The sequence below is a fragment of the Clupea harengus genome, chromosome 21 (assembly GCF_900700415.2).
Source record: "Clupea harengus chromosome 21, Ch_v2.0.2, whole genome shotgun sequence".
NCBI classification, from domain to species: Eukaryota; Metazoa; Chordata; class Actinopteri; order Clupeiformes; family Clupeidae; genus Clupea; species Clupea harengus.
The window spans coordinates 9,566,891-9,589,970 of NC_045172.1; the positions used below are offsets into that span (position 1 = coordinate 9,566,891).

At 42.6% G+C, this 23,080-nt stretch overlaps 2 protein-coding genes across 3 annotated transcripts in view; both read right to left on the bottom strand.

Moving 5' to 3' along the window:
• Positions 1-1,497: 1,497 nt before the first annotated feature.
• Positions 1,498-7,139, bottom strand: LOC105908739. The gene is made up of 6 exons (XM_012837300.3): positions 6,706-7,139; positions 5,380-5,472; positions 4,970-5,100; positions 4,673-4,834; positions 3,853-4,079; positions 1,498-2,030 (listed from the first exon to the last, which is right to left on the bottom strand). Exons 1-6 carry the CDS (start codon positions 6,770-6,772, stop codon positions 1,946-1,948), a joined length of 765 nt encoding a protein of 254 aa, XP_012692754.1. The 5' UTR covers positions 6,773-7,139; the 3' UTR covers positions 1,498-1,945.
• Positions 7,140-7,449: 310 nt separating this feature from the next.
• Positions 7,450-23,080, bottom strand: part of filip1l (filamin A interacting protein 1-like) — a 69,433-nt gene continuing 53,802 nt past the window's right edge. The window contains exons 1-3 of one of the 2 annotated variants that reach the window (XM_012837305.2): positions 20,376-20,525; positions 12,705-15,486; positions 7,450-8,152 (exon numbers count right to left, since the gene is read on the bottom strand). In XM_012837305.2, the coding sequence (XP_012692759.2) occupies positions 7,958-8,152; positions 12,705-15,486; positions 20,376-20,392 (2,994 nt within the window). In that variant the 5' untranslated portion in view covers positions 20,393-20,525 and the 3' untranslated portion in view covers positions 7,450-7,957. Of the gene's footprint in view, positions 8,153-12,704; positions 15,487-20,375; positions 20,526-23,080 lie in introns of those variants that run through there. The other variant, XM_012837304.3, reaches the window with a different exon arrangement.

The following is a 23,080-nucleotide window of genomic DNA, read 5'->3' on the forward strand; positions in this document are numbered from 1 at the left end:
CAATAAAGCTGAAGCAATTGCAATGGAAATCCTGGTTTTCTAAATAGTGAATCTCACAGACTGTTTTCTCTAGCTTTTCTAGACCCAAGCCAGTTGGATTGGTTAGTCCTACAGTTATATTTAGATAGGCTAACTGCTTAGTTACACATCCCATGATTCCTCCATACTAGGATCACGGCATGTTTCTTTATCTTACCAAAACCATCTCACATGACAGTTTACCCCCCTCCAAAGCGTGTAAGAAAGAGAAAGCGCGAGAAAGAGAGCATAGCGGTTGTTTGTAAGATAGCTATTCTCCCAGCGAGAGGCAAACAGAGGACACGTATTCGCCACAAGCGCTTCCCAGCAGGCATGAAAACAGCATCGGTGTTCCCGCTGATAAGCTGCCTAAGAGCCAACACCGAAATGAGACGGTCTAATGACACAATATAAAAGGACGTAGGTCGGCCTAAGCGCAGCGAGCACACGGCTCTCTTTACTCAGGCCTACCGACAGCCCCTCTGTCGTTTCGGGCGACACTCCCAACACCACAGGGTCGGCATGGAGAACGAATGTCCCCACTGTGAGGCTATCCCAACAGACTCTTTCGTATGTGAGCATTATTAATGGCGAAGTCTAGCTTCAAGGCCCAGCCAATTGTTCATTGATACACCCCATTTACCCGTCCTCTTTAGCCTAGTCCTCCATCCTCCCATTTGAAAAAAAAATAAAAATAAATGTCAAGGGCTGTGAAACTTACTTTCCTACCAAATAAGAAATAATAAAAAGAAAGGGGGAAATATATCACGCTATACGATTTCTTCAGCGCTGATGACTGAGGTTGTCAAAACCGGGAGATTTAATTTAAGGTTTGTTGAAATTGCTTGTAACGTATTAAATAACTGTTGGTTCAATTAATATTAATGGATTAAATCTAGAAGTTATCAGACCCTTTTGGATTGCAGTGTTTCTTTTGCATGGTCAGACAGTACCGTCATCTCTTCGACGCTTCTTTCAATGCGCACTCAGTAGGGAGAATATTCACTCCTCTTTCCGCAGTTCATGAATGAACTTATGTTTAGCCTTTTTCTCCGGTTGCATCTCCATGAAGCCTTTGTCGAGTATGAGTGAAAGATCATTACTGCAAGCCACTGCTAATGTACTGTTATCTCCCCCTTGCGATAGAAAAGAGAACTGCAGAACACAATGGGACAACTGCAATGCTTTCACACCACACATGACAACTATGCCTTTAACCTACATTAAGTTTCATATGGATGCATATAACAATACTAACACAACCAAATAAATAAATAAAATCCTAAAAATCAGCAACTGTATTTTTACAGTTCATCAACACATCCCTTTTAGATACCTCAACAAAACCAGAGCCCACCAATTTAACCCAATAACCATTAGCATTATTTCAAAATGCCGTTTTTGAAGGGCTTGTCCAGCCGAGATAACCGAAAGGTGCCACACTGGACAGGACAAGACAAAGAAAACACACAACAAGCATTACATTTATATATAAATAAAAAATATATTTACAAAGCACAACAAAATTCAGATTCAAGACTTACAAAACACATATTTCAAGTAACAAGGAGGCTACTGGGCCAGTTCACATTCTCTCTGACATCCACTATTGCAAAATTACTGTACAAAAATGATTCCTTAAAATTCATAGTTCTTGAGGATATCCTCAGGACATACAGAAATTAATTTAGAAAATTATATCATCAGACAAATACCATGAGGCAGTTAAGTAGCTGGTTTCCCTAGTGTTACCATGTGCACATCGCAGCATGCAGAGGTAACTGATGATGACAGGCTCCGTGTTTGTTTTCCTGCACACAGTCCTTTAATCTGGCAACGGTGTTGCCATGGCACCCTTTTGATTGGTGGCGGGAATCCATCTGAGCATTTGCTTGATAATTAGCACAAAAAGTATTAAATCTTTCATTTAATGTTTCAGGTCTTTGAGAAGCTGCTTCAGCTCTTCTACACAGGAAGACATCTGCTGATTGTGACCCTGTGTCATTTTTAATCTGAGGGGGAAAAGACAACAATGTGTTAGGAATTCAGCATAGCTACACCTCTAATCTTTCTTCATCTACCCTAGCAATGTCAAATTTACAAAAAAACATGTTAACTTTCCATTTTGAAGGGCAAATAGACCGCAGATGATACATAGATCAACATACGACAACATGTTCCTCTCTGCATAGTTTCAACATTACTCATGCTGACTGCTTGAAATAGACTATAACATCTTAAAAAGCTGTTACAAAATGGCAGCAAATGCTGGAGTGTTGCAATAGTAGGGTGTTGGCTTGAGAGCATGTCAAGAGTGACCGTCCCTATTTATCCCCACCACTGCCATCGCGGTTCGGAAACTCTGCATAGTTTGGGACACCACTAACAGGTTTAGGCCCAAATTGCAACTGGACTTACTGTGGTGCTGTCTTGTAGTGGAAACTTTAGTTTGTAAGATTCAATCAACCAGATTCAAGAGGAAGACCTCTTTACTCAACTAAAAGCATTCAGGAGAGCGTTCTGCTCCAATGCAACGGTTACAATAAGTGATATCTCTCTCTCTCTCTCCCCCCCCCGTTTTATATTTGCAATGAAAATGATTTTGAACTACAAATGTAAACCTACGGATAACTTTAGGTGCATCTGATGAAAACAAGATGTTTTTTTTACAAAAAACATTGTGACAAACTTGTTATTTTGTTGCTGGTTTTTCATGACGTAAACAGGACAATAGCCATTTTTCTACTATAGGGCCAATCCGGGCGAGCTACTGCGTGCCAAGGCCAGTTGCGTTTGCAGGGCTTGACCGTGCCTCCTCTGGGCTGACGGCCAGGGGCTTTTGACCCGCCGATTACCCTTGGGCCAAGCAGGGCTAACTGGCGCTAGAGGCAGTGTTCAAGGTGAAAGGCCAGGGTAGCACAGTCAGGTAAGAGAGGTTCAGTGCCAAAAACTGGTGTCTAGTCACCACCCAGAAATTAACTAAAAAAAAAATATATATAGTTTATTAACATCAAATAACTGCACGATACCTCAATTTGAACTTCCCACTCAACTGTGAAATGGGTGACGCTTTCACCAAGGCAGAATGTTATGGGCGGGTTTAAGGGCAATACAGCGGGGTACCGGCCCGATAGCAGAACCGCAAATAGTTTTTGTTCTGGCGGCTTGAGGCCCCAGGCCATTAGCCCTGGTTGGCCCGAGGAGAGCCCTAGCTTGCACTGGCCCGATAGAGGAATCATTGCTAATTATGCACTACTCGGGTCATTCCCACTGAGCATGTCACGTTTGAGACCTTTGAGACCAACATGACACTTTGTACAGTTAGTTAATCAAGTTAGTTAGCTAACGAATGCCAGATGATTATACTTTGCACATTGGGCCTGAAGCCCACCATGAAAGCATGTTAAGAAAACAAATAGATGACTGTTTATATGTGTATTTTATAGGTCCCTTGGCTGACATGTAACAGTGAACAGCCATGAGTTAGGGCCCAAGTGGTCTCATGCAGTCATAACAACCACAATTATCAGCAGACAGACAGCAGTCTATCTCTTGCCAAGATTTGTGATGGGACACCTGCATCTCACAACAGCTCTGGAAAAGCTGACAAAATTATAGTGCTTCATCATGAATAATGTTAAGTATTTTACTATGCAATTCACCCATAGTTATCTGAAATATAATCAACTGCATGGGTGAATTATTCCAAAATTAGAACGTGTGTGTGTGTGCATGCTCTCAAAACCTCACACTTCAACACCATATGTAGATCTAAGCAAATTTAGTCTAAGACAAAATAAAACCACAATGGGGAAAATGAAGTGAGTCTCTCACCTCCTGAGCATTTCTCTGACTTTGCTGGGTGCAGGCTGGTGGTGCCTGAGGGCGGTGCTGCAGTGCTTGGCCAGCATGGAGTAGCAGTGCTCGCGGATAACGTTGTGGCTTGCCGTGTCCCACTGGGGCAGCTCGCTGGTGCACCTCCAGCCCGTCAGTGCAAACTCCAGCAGAGACTCCCACTCGCCACATCTCTCTAATGTCTGGCCACCCTCTTGGCATGAACGCTGGGATAAAAAAATAAATAAATAAAAAAAGACTCATAAGACATGGTACATTTGAGAGTACAGTAGCAGGAATCATAGATCAGCATACCTGAATAGCCAAATTATATATTTAGATGTTAATGTGAACATGTGAGCATCAGTTATGTACAGCGGCATCGATGATAGAGGGATAGGATATCAGTGGATCCCCCCACACCCGCCCAAACCTCTACCAAAACAAATAAATCCATAACACATGAAGTGCAATAAAGCCATAATGCAAGGCAAAGGATTTTATCCATTCACGTTTCAGATCCTCAGTAGTGTCATGGAAAATCTCACATTGCTTGTCAGACACATAATAGTGATCATTTAAATTAAACTGTCCTATTTCTAGAACATGGGAATCTTCTATCGGAAACGTCCCAACATGCTTGAAAAGTTCGAGTTCATACACTCTTCCCAGCTACAAGCAAATAAATCATCATTCTAGGCTCAACTGTAATACCCATAGGGCTTCACTGCTTTAGTGAAACCCTATCCATTTGGTGCCCCTCCCCCCCCAAATCTGACACCTTCCTACGCCACTGGTTATGTAATTTGTGCAAACTCACTTTAAACGCCAGTAGGTGTGGGTAGGCTTTTCTGTAACAGTGAGCGTCTCTGTTGGAGCCTAGGCGTGAGTAGGGGATGGATCTGTAAACACTGGCTTTCTTCTGAAGCAAGTCCTCAAGCAGTAGCTTCAGATTTGAGGTGTGCTCTGTGCATTTCTGTTCCTGCAAAAGACAGTTCCTTCTTACCAAGTGGAGACATAATGACACAATCATGCTCATCTCATTATTTCCTATCATTTAGTGTGGAAAAATGAAAAAGTAAAACACATGCGGTAAATGGGGACGGAAATTGTTTACCTGCTCTAGGAGGATGAGGGAGCTGAGGAGCTGGACTAGCTGTTGACTGGACAGTGTCGTGGGGGATTTCTCCACCTCCTCACCTCGAGAGTCAACCTCACCAATCCACTGCCTCTGAGTGCAGGCAACCACTGCAAGGACAACATGATATGTATTCAATAATGATATGGAAAAATACCTTCTTTGTCTAATATTTGCATATTAAGTGTGATAACACCTTGCTTTACAATTAATAAATACAGAAAATCAAATGTCATTTCAATGGGTGTTTTGGGAAAGAACAAAATAAATTAGAGTTACTGGTGACATGATTGCTCACTTGTGCTACAAGAGGTCTTATAGTGGATACAATTGCAAACTGTTTGGAGTGTGTGTGTGTGTGTGTGTGTGTGTTGTCCACTTGTACATACACGGGCGACCACGTTTTGACAGGAAAGCTGCACTGTTTGGTAGAGAGCCTGCACGGGTACTTAAAACATCCATGTAGGACCTCCGCAAGCGACCTGTAAGAGACTGGAATATTAGATTTCTAAAAAAGGCATGGACTCAGCATTCAGTAAGACATCATTCATTAATTGGCTACTCCAATGAAAAAGTACATGCATCATATGCCTTGTGGTTGGTCAAAATCTAGTCAAGTAATACAATACAGGGATATGTATTCTAAGTTAATAAAGGTTCAAATTCCTATGGCCTGTTTGCTGGTTATTAAGGGCATACAGTTGACCTGGGCACAAACGTTTCCTATTTTGGGGCTGCCAACAATACATATGATATTAGAGACAAATAATGGTACATTTGTGTTCTTCACTGAGAAAAATCATACACAGACAAAGGCCTGTGTTGTCCTCAACTCCAGGCCTTCCCTATTTGGAAAGCTACAGCGTGCTGTAAGGTTAGCCACATCAATAATGTTAATTTAATATTTTTAATTAACCAACGTTACCTATGCACCACTTTAGTGTGTTAAAGAAATCTTCCAATAACTCACTAAAATGCGAAGTTAAGACCGAGTGTAAATCAACCCTACGTTAGGCAAGTTAACCCAACCTCTTGCTAAGCTCAGATAGCCAACACTGAGTCAACTACAGCTAACTAACTAACGTTAAACTGTATCAAACGAGCAACTTTAGCAGCCCTTTGCTAGCTAACTAAATCTGATGGGCCATTTACTTGACAACTCCGAAATGCACCACACAGGTAAATTATGTAATATCTCATGAGCACAGTAATGTTACAGGTAAGAGGGCTGTTAACGTTACGGTCCTACAAAATTAACTTTTAAAAGCCATTGACTAATAAGCTGCCCGAAGGCTATTTTAGGGGAAAACTAGCAGCAATACGTTAGCTATTGATTCTCGCGCCAGCTAAGTTGGAAATCAAAGGTTACAAGAACAGCCCGCTAACGTTAGCATTTTTGTGAAAAGTTATGCAGCCAGTTAATTCACAAATTGTAAGACATCAAGTTATGACATTAAGTGAGCTTTGTTATGTTGTAAATATTATTTAGCTAAAAGGAGTTCAAAGTATTGACATACATTTGCAAAAGGCTCTGCTAGCAAGCCAGATCATTGATGGAGGGAAAAGGACGGGATAAACAATTGTTAGCGCCAAACTAGAAACTTATTAGCCAACGTTAGCAAGCTAACTTACACCGTACATCGTAACAGATGGCGCGCAAGCTTTTTATTGCGGATGGTTGAATGTAAAAGTAATTATAAATTGTTACATCTCACCTGCAATTTTCGGCTGTGGTTCGGGAATTTCGACCAGGGCACGTCTTTCAAAACAGATGTTTGCCATGACGCTAATATCTTTGTCCTTCAACTTATTTAATGTTGGCAAACACTTATCTTTGGGCTCCAAAATTTTGCCTGATAGCCAACGTTGTAACACTTAAGTGGCTACCACGGCATGTAACGTTATGATACTTTGACTAATAAACGTTAGCAAGGACTTATCTTCGATAAAGTTGCGGTTTGTGCAAGTACACAGCACAGCATTGCAATCCACGAAATACTATACGAAAGTATATTGCATTATGGTGTACTTATCGATATAACAACCATCCTTCCTATTAACAGAAAAACACTAACGTTACATCCACCTATCACAACATCTCCGCGGTAAATGAGTTGAGTCCCGCGTTTGCTACAGAAAAGCCTCCTACCGGAATTTGCCGCGTTGAATAGGATTGGCCAATGTTTGCTGAACCGCTTAAATTTTGATTGGATGGCGTGAGTCGCCTCCGCCACTTCCCCACACAGTGAGAACAGTGACAGGGGACAGTGTGTGCAAGGCCTAAACAGTTGCAAAGATGGAACGCATTAATGAGAGAATGGCTAAGGGACTAATGTTTATTATTTGCCTCTGTTGATGTTTGTAAAGCACAGCATGCAAGCCCATTTGTATGAGCCTTCAATAGAGCTGCAAGTGCCAGTGGGCTAAGACCATACCCTGTACCATTAACCAGTCAAAAGTATAGTATAAAAACATAATCTTTATTAACATACCCATTAATTACAGTGATTGTCACATTTTTAAAAAGGTCAAGGACATTGACATAGAACAGGAAGATAGGAAACTAATTAGTCTACCAACAACATCTTATATACATTATTGCTACGATTTGCATATCACTAATGCCATACTCAGGGATTTAATGATGTGACAGTTACATAAACAGTGTGTTCAAGACAGCAACAGAGTACACAGTTACAAAAAAGGACTGAAGCACCTTGTAAAATTTAAATGGTCAGTAATGTTCACCTTTCCATTAAAGCGTGCAGGGGTTGCAGTTTGAAAATAGCCAGAGATCTTGTATATTATCAGTCTGCTCGAACATTTTTGGCAATGGTAACCAAAAGACAGTGAAGAAAAATAGGTCAAACTAATTGTCACATTTAATTATTTTTAGCCCCAATGATACACAAAAAGGTGAGATGATGATGAACAAGTTTTCTGAGACGGAAACATGTGAAAAGGTATCTATGTTTTTGTTGAGCGGTTCACCACATTTATATTGTTGGGTAGATTTTTGGCTGTATTCTGAGGTGCCTGTGATGTCTGAGGTGTCTTGCTTATCCCGGCATTGACAGCATTGTTTATCCCTTTCGATCCACCATAGGGCTTCGGTTTGGGAATCCTTGTGGGACCAGGGCGTCGGAATGCTTCAAGAGGTATCTGTTGGAAAGCCAGAAAGGGGTGGGGCCAATTAACACAATGTATCAACAGTCATAACTAGCACCAGAGCTGTAGTGTATATGCAGACCACTGACACACAGTCCTGAAAGAGAGGGGTTGTCAGGAATGCACCCACGGTGTCTCTATCCTGCTGCATATTTTCCAGTGTTCACTCCTCTACCCCACTTAATCAGATTTGTTAGGTGTGTGGGCAGCTATTTGAATATTGTGCAATTATGTTGTGTGCAGCATATGCCAGAAAACCACATGCTACAGCTGTGAGAATGAACCCTTCAGTTGAATCTCATTATTATATTCAATGTGCACCACAAGATGGTGCTGTCTCGTCTGCCCAAAGGGCTTCTGTGCATTATTAATGAAGCAAAGTTAAAAATGACTCTTGCTCCAATCGTGTATGGTTATGTTATTGTTTTATACATTAAGTGCACTTCCTGTTATGGGTTATTGTCAAACTACAAAATGATTGGTTCGTTTGTAATAATGGGCAACCTCAATGTCCTGGATGTTCAGGTGTCTAAAAGATACCTGATCATATGTTAGTACTAAAGAAAAGTCTTCAGGTTTGACATTTGTTGCCCTTACTGACTGGAGGTTTGGGGTGTGGCAGTAGCATTTCGGCTAAACCATGATTGATATTCTTAAATACTGCAGTGGTATTTTCCCTCAGACTTGTCTTTTAAGGTTGTCAGTGTGCTGGTACTTTTGACAGTAAAACTAGAAACGAATGAAATATGACTGGCAAGGCAGGGGAACAGACTCACAGAAGAATAAATGATATGCGCTTTGGTTCATAGATCAATGCAACAGCATAAACATCATGCAATAAACAACCAATGCAACCATGCAACAAGAACCACATGCACATGTGCTCAAGGAATGACAACATCTTTTTTGATCCAGCTCTTCTCTGGCACTGAAATCACTCATCTGTTGAATTTCAACTCATTTTTCTGTCATACTCTCTGCTCTAAGGGTACAGGGAGAAAGTTAGTCAGGATGAAGTCAGGAGTGCAGGAGAAGAAATTAGAATGGGTTGGGGGGGGGGGGGGGGGGGGGGGGTAGTGTGGATCGGGCGGAGGGTAAGACAGGTGTTGGATCGATTTACTCCGATCTGTGAAAAGTCACTCTGAATGACTCCAGAGGGGTTTTGGTCTCTAAGCTGTTTACTACATAATCAGTCTCATCGTTCATCTAATGCTCCCGCTCTTGCTATGCCAGGGAGTGAGGTCACTGCAGGAATGCTTTTGTGATTGTCATCACCCTGCAATCATTTCAGCTCCTTTCAACTCAGCCTCCTATGGTTTTTAAATAACTGCCTTAGCTGTTTTGCCTGCAGTGTGAAAGATGGAGGAGGAGGAATTCTAAGGTGCACATCTCATCCAGAGAGAAGGTGAAAGAGTGAGAGAGAGATTACAGACGGTTTCATCAGTCGTCCTCCCATCCAACCCCTCTTTTGTAAACCCGTCCTCTTTCATCCTGAGAGCCAGAGAGACAAATTGAGGCCGATTTATGAGCAGCTATCGCCGGGTACAACTGCACGAGGGAGTGTTTTTGAGAATTAACATTTAAAATATGCGTATTGAACCATGTCTATGAAGTTCATGCAGAACATGGATCTGAGAATTGGGTCATGCCGTGCCTGTGGTGGAGGTAATGTACCAGAAAATTCAGTGTAGGTCATGTCAGAGTGCATGTAGTTTTAACGTATAATGACCCATAATTAAAAGTGTCCTCCCTTTGGAGTCATAAAGCCAGGAGTTGAAGTAAGCACTTCCCCTTTGCCAAGTCCGGGCCAGCAGTTCACTCACAGATGCGCTGGCACAGGTGTTGCCATGGAAACCAAACACGGCATTTGTTTGGGGCTCTGACGGGCGTCGGGAGACACAGTTTCAGAGGATACGGCTCTCAGGGATCCGCTTTCACTCACCCCGCGGAGTCAGGGCCTGTCTCGGCCAAATGGTTTATTTTATCCTCCGGGTTTATTGTCCGTAGCAATGAGGCTATGTGAATTTCACTTTGGCGTCTCTGTAGACTACACATGCAAAACAAAAAATACCCATTCGCCTCTCAGCTGGCACAAAGCAAGGTGCTCATAACACTGGCACACTCCGGTGATGACTAGCCACTGCACCAGATCATTATGATAAAAATATCAGGGGCAAAAAGAGCTACATGAACATAAGCTTTGGTTGTATACTTAGAAGCTCCAAATAAAATAAAATATATAATGAAAAGGATAGATCTTAAGATAGATCAGTGTGGCATCATGTATGTGTAGAGAATCACTTTTAATATGGTCTTTATGCTGTTGAAATGTTGAAAATAAGCTTCACTACTATCTACTTATATTATTTTTATCCATTTCCAAATATCTCTGTAACGTTTCTTTTACTTGGAGCTGATCAGTTGCTGTCTGGCCACCACTGAGATGACTGTACATTGGGGTGGCAAAATAAAACAGCTGCCCTGGATGAGAACAGCATCTCATTCAGACTGCCACTTACTGTAATGCTCACATGGACAGCGGGGGATCCAGCTTCCAGACTGTGAAAAAATTCCAGCCTGAATCAATTTAACGCTTGACATAGCCGGCGCTGTATATTAATAGTGAGTCAGATCAGGGACGTTGAAACTATTTTCTGGTAGGGGGTGCTGTAAAGGGGGGGCATGGGGCATAGACTACTTTACCCTTCACACCGTTATCAATTTGTTCGTGGTGCCCCACCCTGGACAGCGCTGTCCTACACAGCAGTGCTGATTCAACTGAGCTGTTAATGAGCCTGATCCAAGGATTTCATTTCAAATATCAAATCATTTCAGAAGTATCCAGCTATTTAGAAAAGTAGAAAGTAAGATTTAGATGTTTACAAAGCATCTTTAGTATCATGACAATAAAAAATGGTTAATATCAAAGAGGCATAGCCTATGTCACGCATGCTCATATCAGTCATGAAACCCTGATAAAATATTTTTTAAGTGCAAAATCAAAAGTCATTAGGCAAATAAAAGCCCTTGAAGGTAAAAACATTTGTAGCCTACTTGAACAAGAGCCAACCTCTGAATGAAGGTTGCAACATCTGTACCCTATGCTAAAGGAGATAAAAAAGAAAGCATTGAAGCACCTTTCCTTTTGCATTTAGAGAATTAGGCCATGTCCTATCCTAAAAAATTACTTTTTGTAAGAAGGATCCTTAGTTAAAGGAAGAACAGTTGTTGTTTTTTTAACTACAACATTGCTGTTTTAAAAACCGATGTACTGCATGAATTATTTTAGTTTATTGTTCATAATTTCTCTTTTGATTACCGTTAACGGTAGAATAAATGTACATTTTAGGTCACATAAACAGTTAACTCAACCCAACTGAATTTCCATTGTATCACTGAGAGAGACTGCAGACTCACCCATGCAAGTCTCAGCTCTCAGTTACTGGATTTCTGTGTTTTGGATATCGGGAGAAACTATGACATCAGCCTATGAATTAAACTCAGCCAAGCAAACATATGTCAGAATTCTTTTTTCCCCTCCTATAAACTCTGAATGTTCTCAGAGCCCCGGTTGTAAAAAGAGTTCTTTAATTTGCCTGAAGTTGCCTAAATCTTTAGGAATTTGTCAAGCATGTATAGAAAGCGTGTGATTGGGACCTTTTGGGTGAAATCATTTTATTTCCATACTGCTAGGTTAATGTGATATATTAACTTAGTTCAATATCTTGTTGTTTAGGCTGTTTTGTTCAATTATCATCTCAATTCTCATCGTGAATTAACCCATAGATGTGTTATGTTTTAAAGGGTGAGTACCAACAAAGGGAATAATGACAGCACATGCAATGTCCACATGTGATGAACAAGAACCAACTACACTGTGCATTACATTACCACATGCTGAGGCATGCTTGGTTTAGAGACAATGAAAACTCATAAATGTGTATTTCAGACATTGATGATAAAATCATAATGAATAAAATCATAACGAATGAAATCAAACATATTACAAGTTTTAATTTTTCAAAAAGAAATGTTCAACATAACAAAATGCAAGTAATTTATGTGGTATATGATGTATAAACAAAAAAAAGTTACATCCGTGAATACCCTCAGTACATGGTCATTTCTCATGAAAAGCGAGTACAGTAAGTGCACACACGTGTCAGCCAAGACTAAAATGAAGTTCAGTACTAGCACTTTCACTTGGTTATTCTGCTTTCGATCATCTTTTCTCCCCACACTTTTTGATCATGCAGACACACACAGTATACCCCACCCCCCATGCCCTGACTTAACAATGCAAACGAATACACAAACAAACAATGCAAACAAACAAACAAGCAAACAGAAAAAGTGCTGTGGTTGAACATTCTAAAGGGTATAATACAGTCAAGTACAACTAAACAGGATGGGGGTTTTAGGGTTAAATGAAATGGATTGTTTGGGATTTGGAGCATGGACTGGAGTTGGGATAGTATAAGTTATACTTCTTTAAAGTATGGGAAGGGGTGCTTGGTGAACTGGGTCAGTCATAGATGTTACTTACTGTAATTTGTGGCCGCGGGAGTGGGGAGGAGGTGGGCTTTATAGTGATGCTACTGGTGATTTTGCCATTGTTTAATACAGGAGTTCTTTGCTCCTGCCCAGGTGAACAGCAGGGGCTCATGGGCCTTGAGGTGCTGTTAACAGCCTGAATGTAAGGGCTCCCCAGGTGGATGTGGATCTTGTTGTCCTCAGTGGTGATCACGTTTGAGCCTGTGCTGTTGGACCTTTGGACCTGCCAGCTGTTCTGCCTTTCTGGGCTGACGCGGAAAATGGCATGGCCTCCGGTCACCTCCAATGGCTCTGCAGGCTGGGACCGGTCTGGGCTGCCTGTGGTGACAGAGACGATCTGGATAGGGGACATGGCTCTGTCAGGGGTGACCGACCCTGAGGAGTCAGGGGTCATTGCTCGGGAAAAGGCAGCCATGGTGAAGGGAGACATGGCTTGGTCTGGGCTGCAAGGGCTGTCCGAGGATGTGGAGCCTTTGGTTTTCATGGGAGGGGTGATGGATGTATTCTGGATGATTGTGATTCTTTGTTTGGGCGGAGCTCCGCTTGTGGGGATGACTGCAGTGCTGGTGTAGGACTGAGCATTTTCAGTAGTTGGGCTGGTGATCTCTAGGGTTGCTGTGTTGTGTCCGTGATCTGGCGTGACTTTGATGTGGAGAGGCTGACCAGGGCTGTGTGTTAGAACCACATCCCCTTGCTGGACATGATTCCCATTCTGTCTTGGTGCCACTTTGCCATTAATAGGGTGCTGGTTTTCTTTGGTTTTCATGAAAGGAACTCTGGCTCGCCTAATGTTGTTGTTCAGGTTGTTGACGTTGTTGATAAGGGAGGGGTTGCATTTTGTGACACAAACCTCGTTGTAATTGGGGTCATCCTCAGGGTCACTCTCCTCATATAGTTTGCCATTCACCACAGCACATTCCAGTGGGGCTAAGCTCTTGTAATTAGGGGGAAGAAAATCTGTTGGATCAGTCTGTACCTCTTTTGTGGAGACATGCAGGTCTGAGAATCGTCTGCCGTTCATGCCTGGCCGTAAAGTTTTGCTGATGCGACGGTATCTATCCAGTTCACGGGTGAGGTTCTCCATCTCTCTGGCCAGCTCTTTATTTCTCACCTCTTGCTGTGTCAGCCTTCTCTGAAGAACAGTGTGATCAGATTTCACGCGACAGATGGAGTCCTCAGTTCCCATGTAGTCATGGATCTTCTCCTTGAGGGCCTCCACTTCCCTGGTTAGATGACTAGATTTAGCCTCTTCCTCTTTAAGGCGCTTGTAAAGAATATGTTCTTGGTTGGATGACTCCTTCTCTGCCAGCTGGTACTTGGAGAGCTCATTTCTGGAAATCTCCAGCTCCTCCAACAAGGCCTTGGCTCTCTCCTGTTCGTTGGAGTATCTCTTCTCCAGTGTCTCAAATTCATCCTCTGTCTTCAGCAGATCGTCTTCGACGACCTTCATCTCCTTGAGTTTCCTTCTCAGCCTTTCCACTTCCTGGGTGAGATCCTTGACTTTGTTATCCTCCGGCTGGAAGCGGTTTGGGTTGGGGGCCTTGATGTGTTCCTCTTTGGCTCGGCTCCTCAGGAATTCCCTCTCCACAGCCTCCAGAGACTGCAATCGCTTCTTCATCATGTTGAGCTTGGACTGTTGGTCATTGCTCTTTTCCTCCTCTGCCTTGAGCTTGGCTCTGAGCTCGTCTCTGTCCTTGTTGGCACTGCACATCCTCTCCTCCAGTTCAGCCTTGGCCTTCAGGGTTTTCTTGCTCTCATCAATTAGTTTCTCAGTCACAGAAGTGACCTTGTCCTGCTCTGCTTGCAGTTTGCCAGTGCTGTTCTGTAGCTTGTCCTCCATTTGTTTTAGCTTTTCGGCCATCGTCTTACGTTCATCCACCAGCATAACGGTAAAGGTCTTCAGCTTGGTGAGATCCTCTTTCAGTGTGAGCTCAGTCTTCTCCAACTGACCCTCAATCATCTCAAGTTCTTTGATCCTGACCTTGAGGACATCCAGCTCATTGGACAGGTGCTTAGTCACAGTCCTCTCTTTCTCCAGACTGCATTTGAGTGCACTGCACTCCTGTTTGCTCTTACCAAAAGCATCTTCCAACTTTTCCAGCTCTGTAATTCTGTGATTGAGCTTGTCCACCTCTGCCTTCAGGCTTCGGCTCTGGCTGGACTCCTTCTCCAACTTTCTGTTGAGATCACGGCACTGGTCCTCCATCTTGATTAGCTCTTCGTCTTTCCCCTCCATTTCATGCACCCTCTTCCTCAGCTCCTCCACCTCAGAGACCAGGCTGGAGTTGCCACACTCCCCACGACCAATCTTTTCCCTCAACTCCTGGAGCTCGTCCTCGGCTCTCCGGAGAGTCTTGTTGGTTTCTTCCAGCTCATCCAACTGCCGGCTGAGGGTGGACAGCTTCTGGCGGAGCTGTCTGTTCTGGGCATCTTCACTCATCAGCTTGGCAGTCATGGTTTCCTGCTCCTGCTGGAAGTGAGTGGCTTGGTCACGGAGCTCTGTCTCTAACCGGAGGACTTTGCTCTCTTCCTCTTGGGCCCGAGCCTGGGCTGAACTAAATGCCTGCTGTGCCTGGGAGGTGGTGATGGTCAGCTCCTGGACCTTGGATGTCTGCTGGGTGAGCTGTTCAGTGAGATGCTGCTGTTCGTCAACGACCAGCAGAGCAAATGACTTGAGCTTAGTGAGTTCCTCCTGCAGACTAGACAGTTTTCTCTGGTAATCCTTGTCCTTTTTCTCCTGGTAGGCCTTCTCCTGGTCTATGAGCAACTTTAATCTGTAAAAGAAAAAAGAGAGAAAGCATTTCATTTGGTTTTGTAGTTAACAGAAAATGGGATATCATGTCCTCTCAGTAAGTGTATTTCAAAACTCAAGAGTCAATTGTTTCACAGCATTCCATGGAGACATGTGTAAAAAAAAATCCATTAACTGTACATCGCTTTTAAGAAAACTATTAGACGCCCACTTCTTTAACATAATACTACTGTCAAGGTGTAATGGGTTTTTCATGTTGACTCTTTTGGCAGTCGTATGTACTGAAAAGTGGAGCTGTGAGCAGTCCCGCACTCACAGAAAGATTGAACGCTCGTATTTCATTCAAAACCCAAGATGTTGTTTCAGAGGGAGCGAACAGTCTTCATGTATGGTGTATGCAAGAGCGAGGGTATATGTTCCAGGCAACACACGGGGGAAACTGGGGTCAGAGTGGCTGGCACGTTTTTCGTCGGGCCGCCTCGTGCCGCCAGCGCTGGAAGGGATGTTTTGACTGCCGAACACACAGCTGCCAGTGAACTCTGCAGATGTCGCACTGGCATGGAAAAATTGCCTAATTAGGGGGTTCCTATGCCCCCCTAACCCTCTCCTCCTCGCTCCTTTACCCCCACACACGAAACTCCACCACCTTCCCTCGCTGGTTTTATATTTAAAGGAATTCCCCCTCTTCCAGAGGCAATTACAGCTTGGCTATATAAACAGAGGTTCTCTCCCAGCACTCAGAAATTCCACGTAGCTCCTGGTAGATGAAATGATGTCAGAGGGGCAGGGTGGGTCTCTCTGCGTCTCTGTCTGCACATGTGTGTGTCTCTGTGTGTGTGCATATGTGTATGTTTCTCAAAGTGGATGTTTGAGTGTGAGAGCAGGGAGGAAAGTAAGAGGTAAGGAAGGAGAGAGATAGAGAGAGAATGTCACCTCTTTGCTCTGCTGAGGGGATTTGTAGACAGGGCAGGGACTCTGGGAGCACTTGCTTAAACGTTTTCCACATGTTCCACCATGTTGGAGACAGAATTGATCAAAGCAAGTGAAACTGAAGTGGTAATGAAACAGCATCTGATACATACCAAGGGACCAGAGCAGAGAAGTAATTCCCAACGCCGCACAGCATGTATCATTTTCACATTCATAAACACCACTGAAACACTGAAATTCTAACATTATTTTAAAGGTAATTTGAATTGTGTCTACTTGGCATGGTCATATAACATATGGCACTAGAGTTGGGTAAAGGACTACTGCTCTGTGCTTCTCCTGAAAATACGCAACTCCACGTAGGGAAACCACACAGGACACTATGCCATATATGTTAAAAAGCTGACAGAGGTATATATTTTCCATTTCTCTACTAATTATTAATATTATTATCTTATCATTTATTGTATTATAATTTGTATAATACTTAATATTGGAATATTAATTTACTGTAGATTTTTGGAAATATGTATGCGTAAAGTGCTTCTGCAGTGTTTCTGCAGTGTTGCTTTGAATTTGGATAACATTTTTAGTGTTCATTACTCATGCAGTGTTCTTCACAGGCTGAACTCTTTTGCAAATTCTTTCTATGAATTCTCCAGTAGAATGATGCAAATAAACTAGCACCCACAGTACGTAATTGCCTGCCATTTCAAGAACCACTGCCTGAATTGTCTGCAGACTGCCAGATCTACTTTAGCAGAGCAGCCATCCCAGGAGAGGAAGTGACATGTATTCCTTAGATGCTAATCGCATAACTACCTCTTTTTTGGGGGGTGGGGTGGGACCCTAATTGTATTTCTGTGAAACTGCAACTGCAGTTCTTCCCTGGAGAAGCCACGCTGTGTCATAGGAGTGGAGCACTACAATAACAGAGCTGGCAGGCAGAACAGGAGTGGGGTAGAACAGACGCCGGTGGCATAGCTCTCCGTAGATGGCAGCCGATGATAAGTGCTTGATGGGGGCTGCCTCTAAAGCCCAGGATGTTGATTTGAGATTTGGTGATACGATAGCGCTATATGCTACACCCCCCCTCTCTACAGGAGGACAATATTTTGGTCCTGTTACTAGTGGACTGAATAACATGGAATGCTGAGCCTGTGGTGCATGTGAATGACTGTGAAATGGATGTACCAGATATTTCAGATAAGTGTAGATATGCATCTTGTGTGTGTGTGTGTGTGTGTGTGTGTGTGTGTGTGTGTGTGTGTGTGTGTGTGTGTGTGTGTGTGTATGGTCAGGATTTAATCAACCTGAGAATTGAAACATGACTCAATGATTGTGCTTTCAGAGGCATGTACTAGCTGGTTAGTCAGTAAGCTACGCTTTACACAACATCATTCTCTGTGATGGACACATAAGACCAAGATCAACACAGAGCAATCCCTGAGGAGAGAGAGAGGAAAATGGAGAGAAAAAGAAGAGGGAGAAAAAAAAAACAGAATGAAAGCCACATTGTAAGATGTCAAGCAGGGTGTGGGTTCAGTCAGTGGCAGAAACCAAAACCCCAAAAATCTCAGATCTGACCTCTGAGCTCATCGGTATGTGTGTGTGTGTGTGTGTGTGTGTGTGTGTGTGTGTGTGTGTGTGTGTGTGTGTGTTTCACCTTTACATGTGGATGCTACTGGTGCCTTCAACTCAAACATAAATATGATGTCCACTTAGTGCCTTTGCCATGTCAATCAAATGTGGCGTGTGTGTTAAACAGAGTACATGGAAACAGCTGATTAAGAAGAAAGTTAGATAAACATAAGAGCTGCCATCTAATATTTCACTCTCGCCAAACTCAAACGGCAGCAAGGTGTAGCTGTAAGGGGATGGAGGAATTGTGAAGAGCAAGTGCAGAAGAGACCGAAATTTTAAAGCAAAAGTTAATAGGAAATAAAACAATAGTTCGCTAAAAGGCAATTATTCTCATGGTTAGAGGTAGAAGTGTGTAGACGATAATAGAAAAAAATTGGTCTTAATATTTGTTTTATTAAGACTGAGAAATTCTGCAGTTTGAATGGAGCTGGGAACCTCTTCTTCCACTGCGTGACTATGGAAGAAAAGTCAAGAAAAGAGTGTAGATTTAGGTTTCATGCTGCTCTGTGGTGGAACCATCAGAATTCTGTGTGTTGTGGAGCAAACACCAGTTGAATGAAGTCAAGTAGATGGGGTCCATCCTGGTGGCTGAGTTCTTTATATCCAAAAGCATACAAATTCAAAAAGGAGTTCAGCCTTGCTATTATTTTGGGCGCTTAACACAAGGCATAAGGTTGGTTGTTTAAGTAACTAACGTCTACTAAATCTGTTCTTTTTAAGCTCTCTGATCTTTGTAGAGGCGGCTCAAAAAGTTCTCATGTACAGGATTGCACATTTGAACTCTCCTCTTCTGTGGGAGAGAACAGTGTGCCTGGTTGCCCTTTAACATGGAGTAAATCCCAATAAAAATACATTGTTTGCTTGGAAGAGAAATGCTCTGCTGGTGTGTTTACAGGGTGTAATGTGACCACATCTGCTTCATTTTAAATGACCATTGTGTTTGGGAATGAAAGCCTCTGATGGTGACTGGTCTGTCTCTCTTTCTCCCTCTCTCTCTCTCTCTCTCTCTGTCTCTCTCTCTCTCTCTCTCTATCTCTATCTCTCGCTCCTCTCGCTCTCTCGCCAATAGAGGGAGCACTTTCTGATGCCTGCAATGAAAGCAGGTATTCTTCACTAGTGAAGGATCTTATCTTCTCCACTGGACATGTTGCCAAATGTGTATGAAAAAGAGAGAATATGTAAGTGATGAGTGATGTAAAGAGGCAAAAATGGAGAGTTGAGTCTGTACGTTGGATTTGTTTCTCTGTAAATCCACACTGCACTAAAGTCACTACTACAGGAAAAGCATGCCAAGACCGATTGAAATGTTGTACAGACTAAAAACAATAACCTGAAAGTACTATCAAAAAAATGAAATAAGGCAATTATTATGTGTTTGAGGCTGTGAAACATTTCAAGCTGTTTATAGAAAAACAGCAAGATAACCAGTTTAATCTTTTCAGTGATAGAATTAAGATTATGGAAGGATGTTAGGAAATTAAAAAAGACTTTCATCGCTTAAGATATATGCGTGTCCGTGAGTGAGAGGTTCACACGCGTGACTGAGAGGGTTGTGTAAAACCTAATAAAGACATGACCATTACGATATTCTGTGTGACAATTAGTCTTCAGTGACAAATGGCAAAAATACATAGTGATTCAATGTAGAATGACTTCTAGTAACATATGCAGTGGTCAATGCCACTTCAACTCTAGTCAAGTATAGTCACTCTACTGAGTAAATTTCACTTTCAGTTATTGTGTAACATTGGATACTTTTGAGTCAAAGTGAATCTCACTTTTAGATTTATGTCACATCAGACCGATTTGAGTCAATCATCATGTCAAATTGTATTTCACTTTGATTTGATGATTGATTAGAAATGACTATACCAAGACTTAAATCATACTCTTTTTTGTTTGGTTGTGTTTATTTCTTTTTGTTTTGTTAGTTTGTTTTGTTTCAGTTTAACTTTACCCAACAATCACAGTAGCCTAACTAATGAAACAAATAGTCACCTCCGGGACAGATTAGAAAATAAATTGTCCTTAGACTTTTAAAAAACTTGATGGAAAGCTTTATGTATACAGCACATAAGTTAGACTATTTAGAATGTGCCGGACTTCATAAAACAACACTGTCACCTCTGAAATCTTCGTTTCAAGAAAGTCTTAATGAATTAAATGGCAAAGCAAGTGATGAAACCAGTCAATGGAGCCTGACACCAGAACATCATGAAGTGTAGACAGTGAGAAATAATCTCACCGGGAGAACTATCAACCCTATTACCCAAATGCCTAACTAGACCATGCGGTGGCAAGTTTCCCCATAGTGGGTTTATTCTTTAAATCTCCTACCTGTTAGGTGCACGCATCCAAACTCAGCCCGTCCGGCACATTCTGGCTATAGTCACAAGTCTCACAGCGGCAGCGATGTGGACATTCCAACAGCTAAACCAAACAATAAGAGATGTGCTCACCGCATGCTCCCAGGCTAGGGTGCATGACATCATCTGCATGTCCTTATATGGAACTTTATGTTGTACAGCCTCTCCCGGGGTGTGAGCTTTTTCTTGCGTGTGTGTGTGTCTGTGTGTTTGTGTGTGTGTGTGTGTGTGTGTGTGTGTGTGTGTGTGTGTTTGTGTGTGTTTGTGTGTGTGTTTGTGTGTGTGTTTGTGTGTGTGTGTGTGTGTGTGTGTGTCTGTGTGTGTCTGTGTGTGTCTGTGTGTTTGTGTGTGTGTGTGTCTGTGTGTTTGTGTGTGTGTGTGTGTGTGTGTTTGTGTGTGTCTGTGTGTTTGTGTGTGTGTGTGTGTGTGTGTGTGTGTGTGTGTGTGAATCTTAGAGTGTGTGTGTGTCCTGTTGCTTGTTAATGAAAGGTGTGCACAAGCGTATGTTTGCAAGCATGTGTGTGTGTGTGTGTGTGGGTGTGTGTGTGGGGGTGTGTGAAAGAGAGCAAATGAGTGTCTTTGAATGTATTTCTGTGTGTGTGTGTGTGTGTCTGGAAACCAGAAGAGGCAGAAAGTGTTGTGTGACATGTGTAATGTGTGAAATATCTGCTCTCTCTGTCGATGCTCTACAGGGGCAGAGAGGGGGTGAGGAGAGACAAGAGGCTTGGGTTACAACATTTCCTCCTGCCTCTCGTCACTTCCAATCATTAATTTGCCAAAGAGAAAAAAATCAACATGTCTGTAACCCCACTGCTGTGTGACTCCGAAATTGTGTGTGTGTTTGTGTGTGTGTGTGTGTGTGTGTGTGTGTGTGTGTGTGTGTGTGTGTGTGTGTGTATGAGAGGGAGACAGAGAAAGAAAGCGAGCGAGAGAGAGAGAGAGAAAGAGTTACAAAACCGGCAAAGTATACCATTGCCTCTTGTACACCAAGTATGGATTTAGTTATCGGTCAGTGCATTTGCGGGGCAGCAGCCTTTGGCACAGGTTGTGCGAGTTGACTGATAGCGTGTGAGCATGTTGATTATCTGTATCGCACCTTATCCCGATCACACTCTCCATGGCACCCCCCCCCCCTGATTTTATGGCTAGTGTTTCAGCAAAGACATCTATCTTCAGACAGCGTTTCACATACGGACACAGCCTGCTGTTTATCTCCCTCTGTTGTTTACCCCTATCACCATCTTGATTGCAAGGGTTCTCTCACATCATCCAAACACTGAGATTAACACTGACGTAAGATTAATGGGAGTGCTTTTTTTTTTCTCTCTCCCCTTGGCAGCGAAGAAAAGAAGACAAATTGTATTGAAATGCATTCAAGCTGAGAAACCACTACGAGCTGGGTGAGGATTTTTAAACAATTCTCAAGAAATTAACAGCCCTAAAAGAGAATGAGAGAAAGTGGGACAGAGAAAATTAAAGCTGCTGTTACTGCTGTTAAAAACTAGTTCAAACTGTTTTGTCTCTGCTTGGACTGAGACAGCCTGTTAGTGCTTTGGCACAACAATGACGGACACAGCACAAGCTCTTAAGTAACCATGGCATCAATCATTCGCATTAATAGGAACCAAGATAAAGGACACAGGGAGAGAGACAGAGACTTCCTCTCAGTGACAGACTGCATTGAGACGTGTTGTTAGTACACAAAATCTAGAGTCTTTTGTTGCCAGGGACAGAAAATAGGGCCGCCAGTGTGAAAGGACTGTCACATGATACGCGGTGTAATGGTGTTAAGACAGTCCCATCCCCCCCAAAATGAAGTAAAAAGAAAAATTCCCCAAACTGGATCATTTCCTCTTGTATATCTAATATGCTATTTGACATGACGTTATTGATAGAAAATTACAGGGGTTGAACATTATGAAAAAAAAAGTCGTCATTACTCAGTGAGCTATTTTAATCAGCTCATACTTAAACCATGACGTAAGGAGAACTGGCTGTTTTTCTTCAGAAGGTTCCTGCTCGCTTTATCCTCTCGATTTGGACAGAGAGGCAGAGAGAGAGACAAGCAGGCGGATCTCAACTCTTGATGCTTTAATACACATGTCTTGATAAAACCAGATGGCTCGCTCCGTGGTGGTGGTGTGTGTGTGTGAGTGTGTGTGTGTGTGTGTGTGTGTGTGTGTGTGTGAGTCTGTGTTCTTGTTTTAAGTCAGCCCCCCTAGGTCACGTCTGAGCTATCCTTTGACTCAGATTGTCTAGTTTGTCTAGAACGACCAGGCCACACGTTTGAAGGTAGACCATGGAGGAGGTGGGGCACGGGAGAGACGTGATTGAACCTGAACTCTCAGCCATCTACGGAGTTGACATGCAGCCAGGGACTGACTCAGGGCCTATGCTGGCTTACATGGGGGTTCTACTGTCGGAGACTCAAGACTCAAGATTCAAGATTCACTTTATTCTCCTACAATGTAGGAAATTTGGCTCAGGTTTCCACCCATGCTGCATTTATATTAATAACATTCCATACATACAATACATAAAACACAGGGTGAGACAGCTACAGGGAACAAGAAACACGTCTAAGAACATAGTGATGAAAACATATAATAAAAAGACAGAGAAAAACATACACTTATGGTAAATAGATAAAAACCTACACTGCTAAAAAACTAGAAA

Bases quoted from the DNA above. Each gene is read 5' to 3' on its own strand.
- LOC105908739 (XM_012837300.3), bottom strand. From the start codon at position 6,772: ATGGCAAACATCTGTTTTGAAAGACGTGCCCTGGTCGAAATTCCCGAA. The intron at 5,473-6,705 runs GTGAGATGTAAC...AGTCTCTTACAG, and splicing joins ACCACAGCCGAAAATTGCAG to GTCGCTTGCGGAGGTCCTAC. The intron at 5,101-5,379 runs GTATGTACAAGT...TTGTCCTTGCAG, and splicing joins GTCAAAACGTGGTCGCCCGT to TGGTTGCCTGCACTCAGAGG.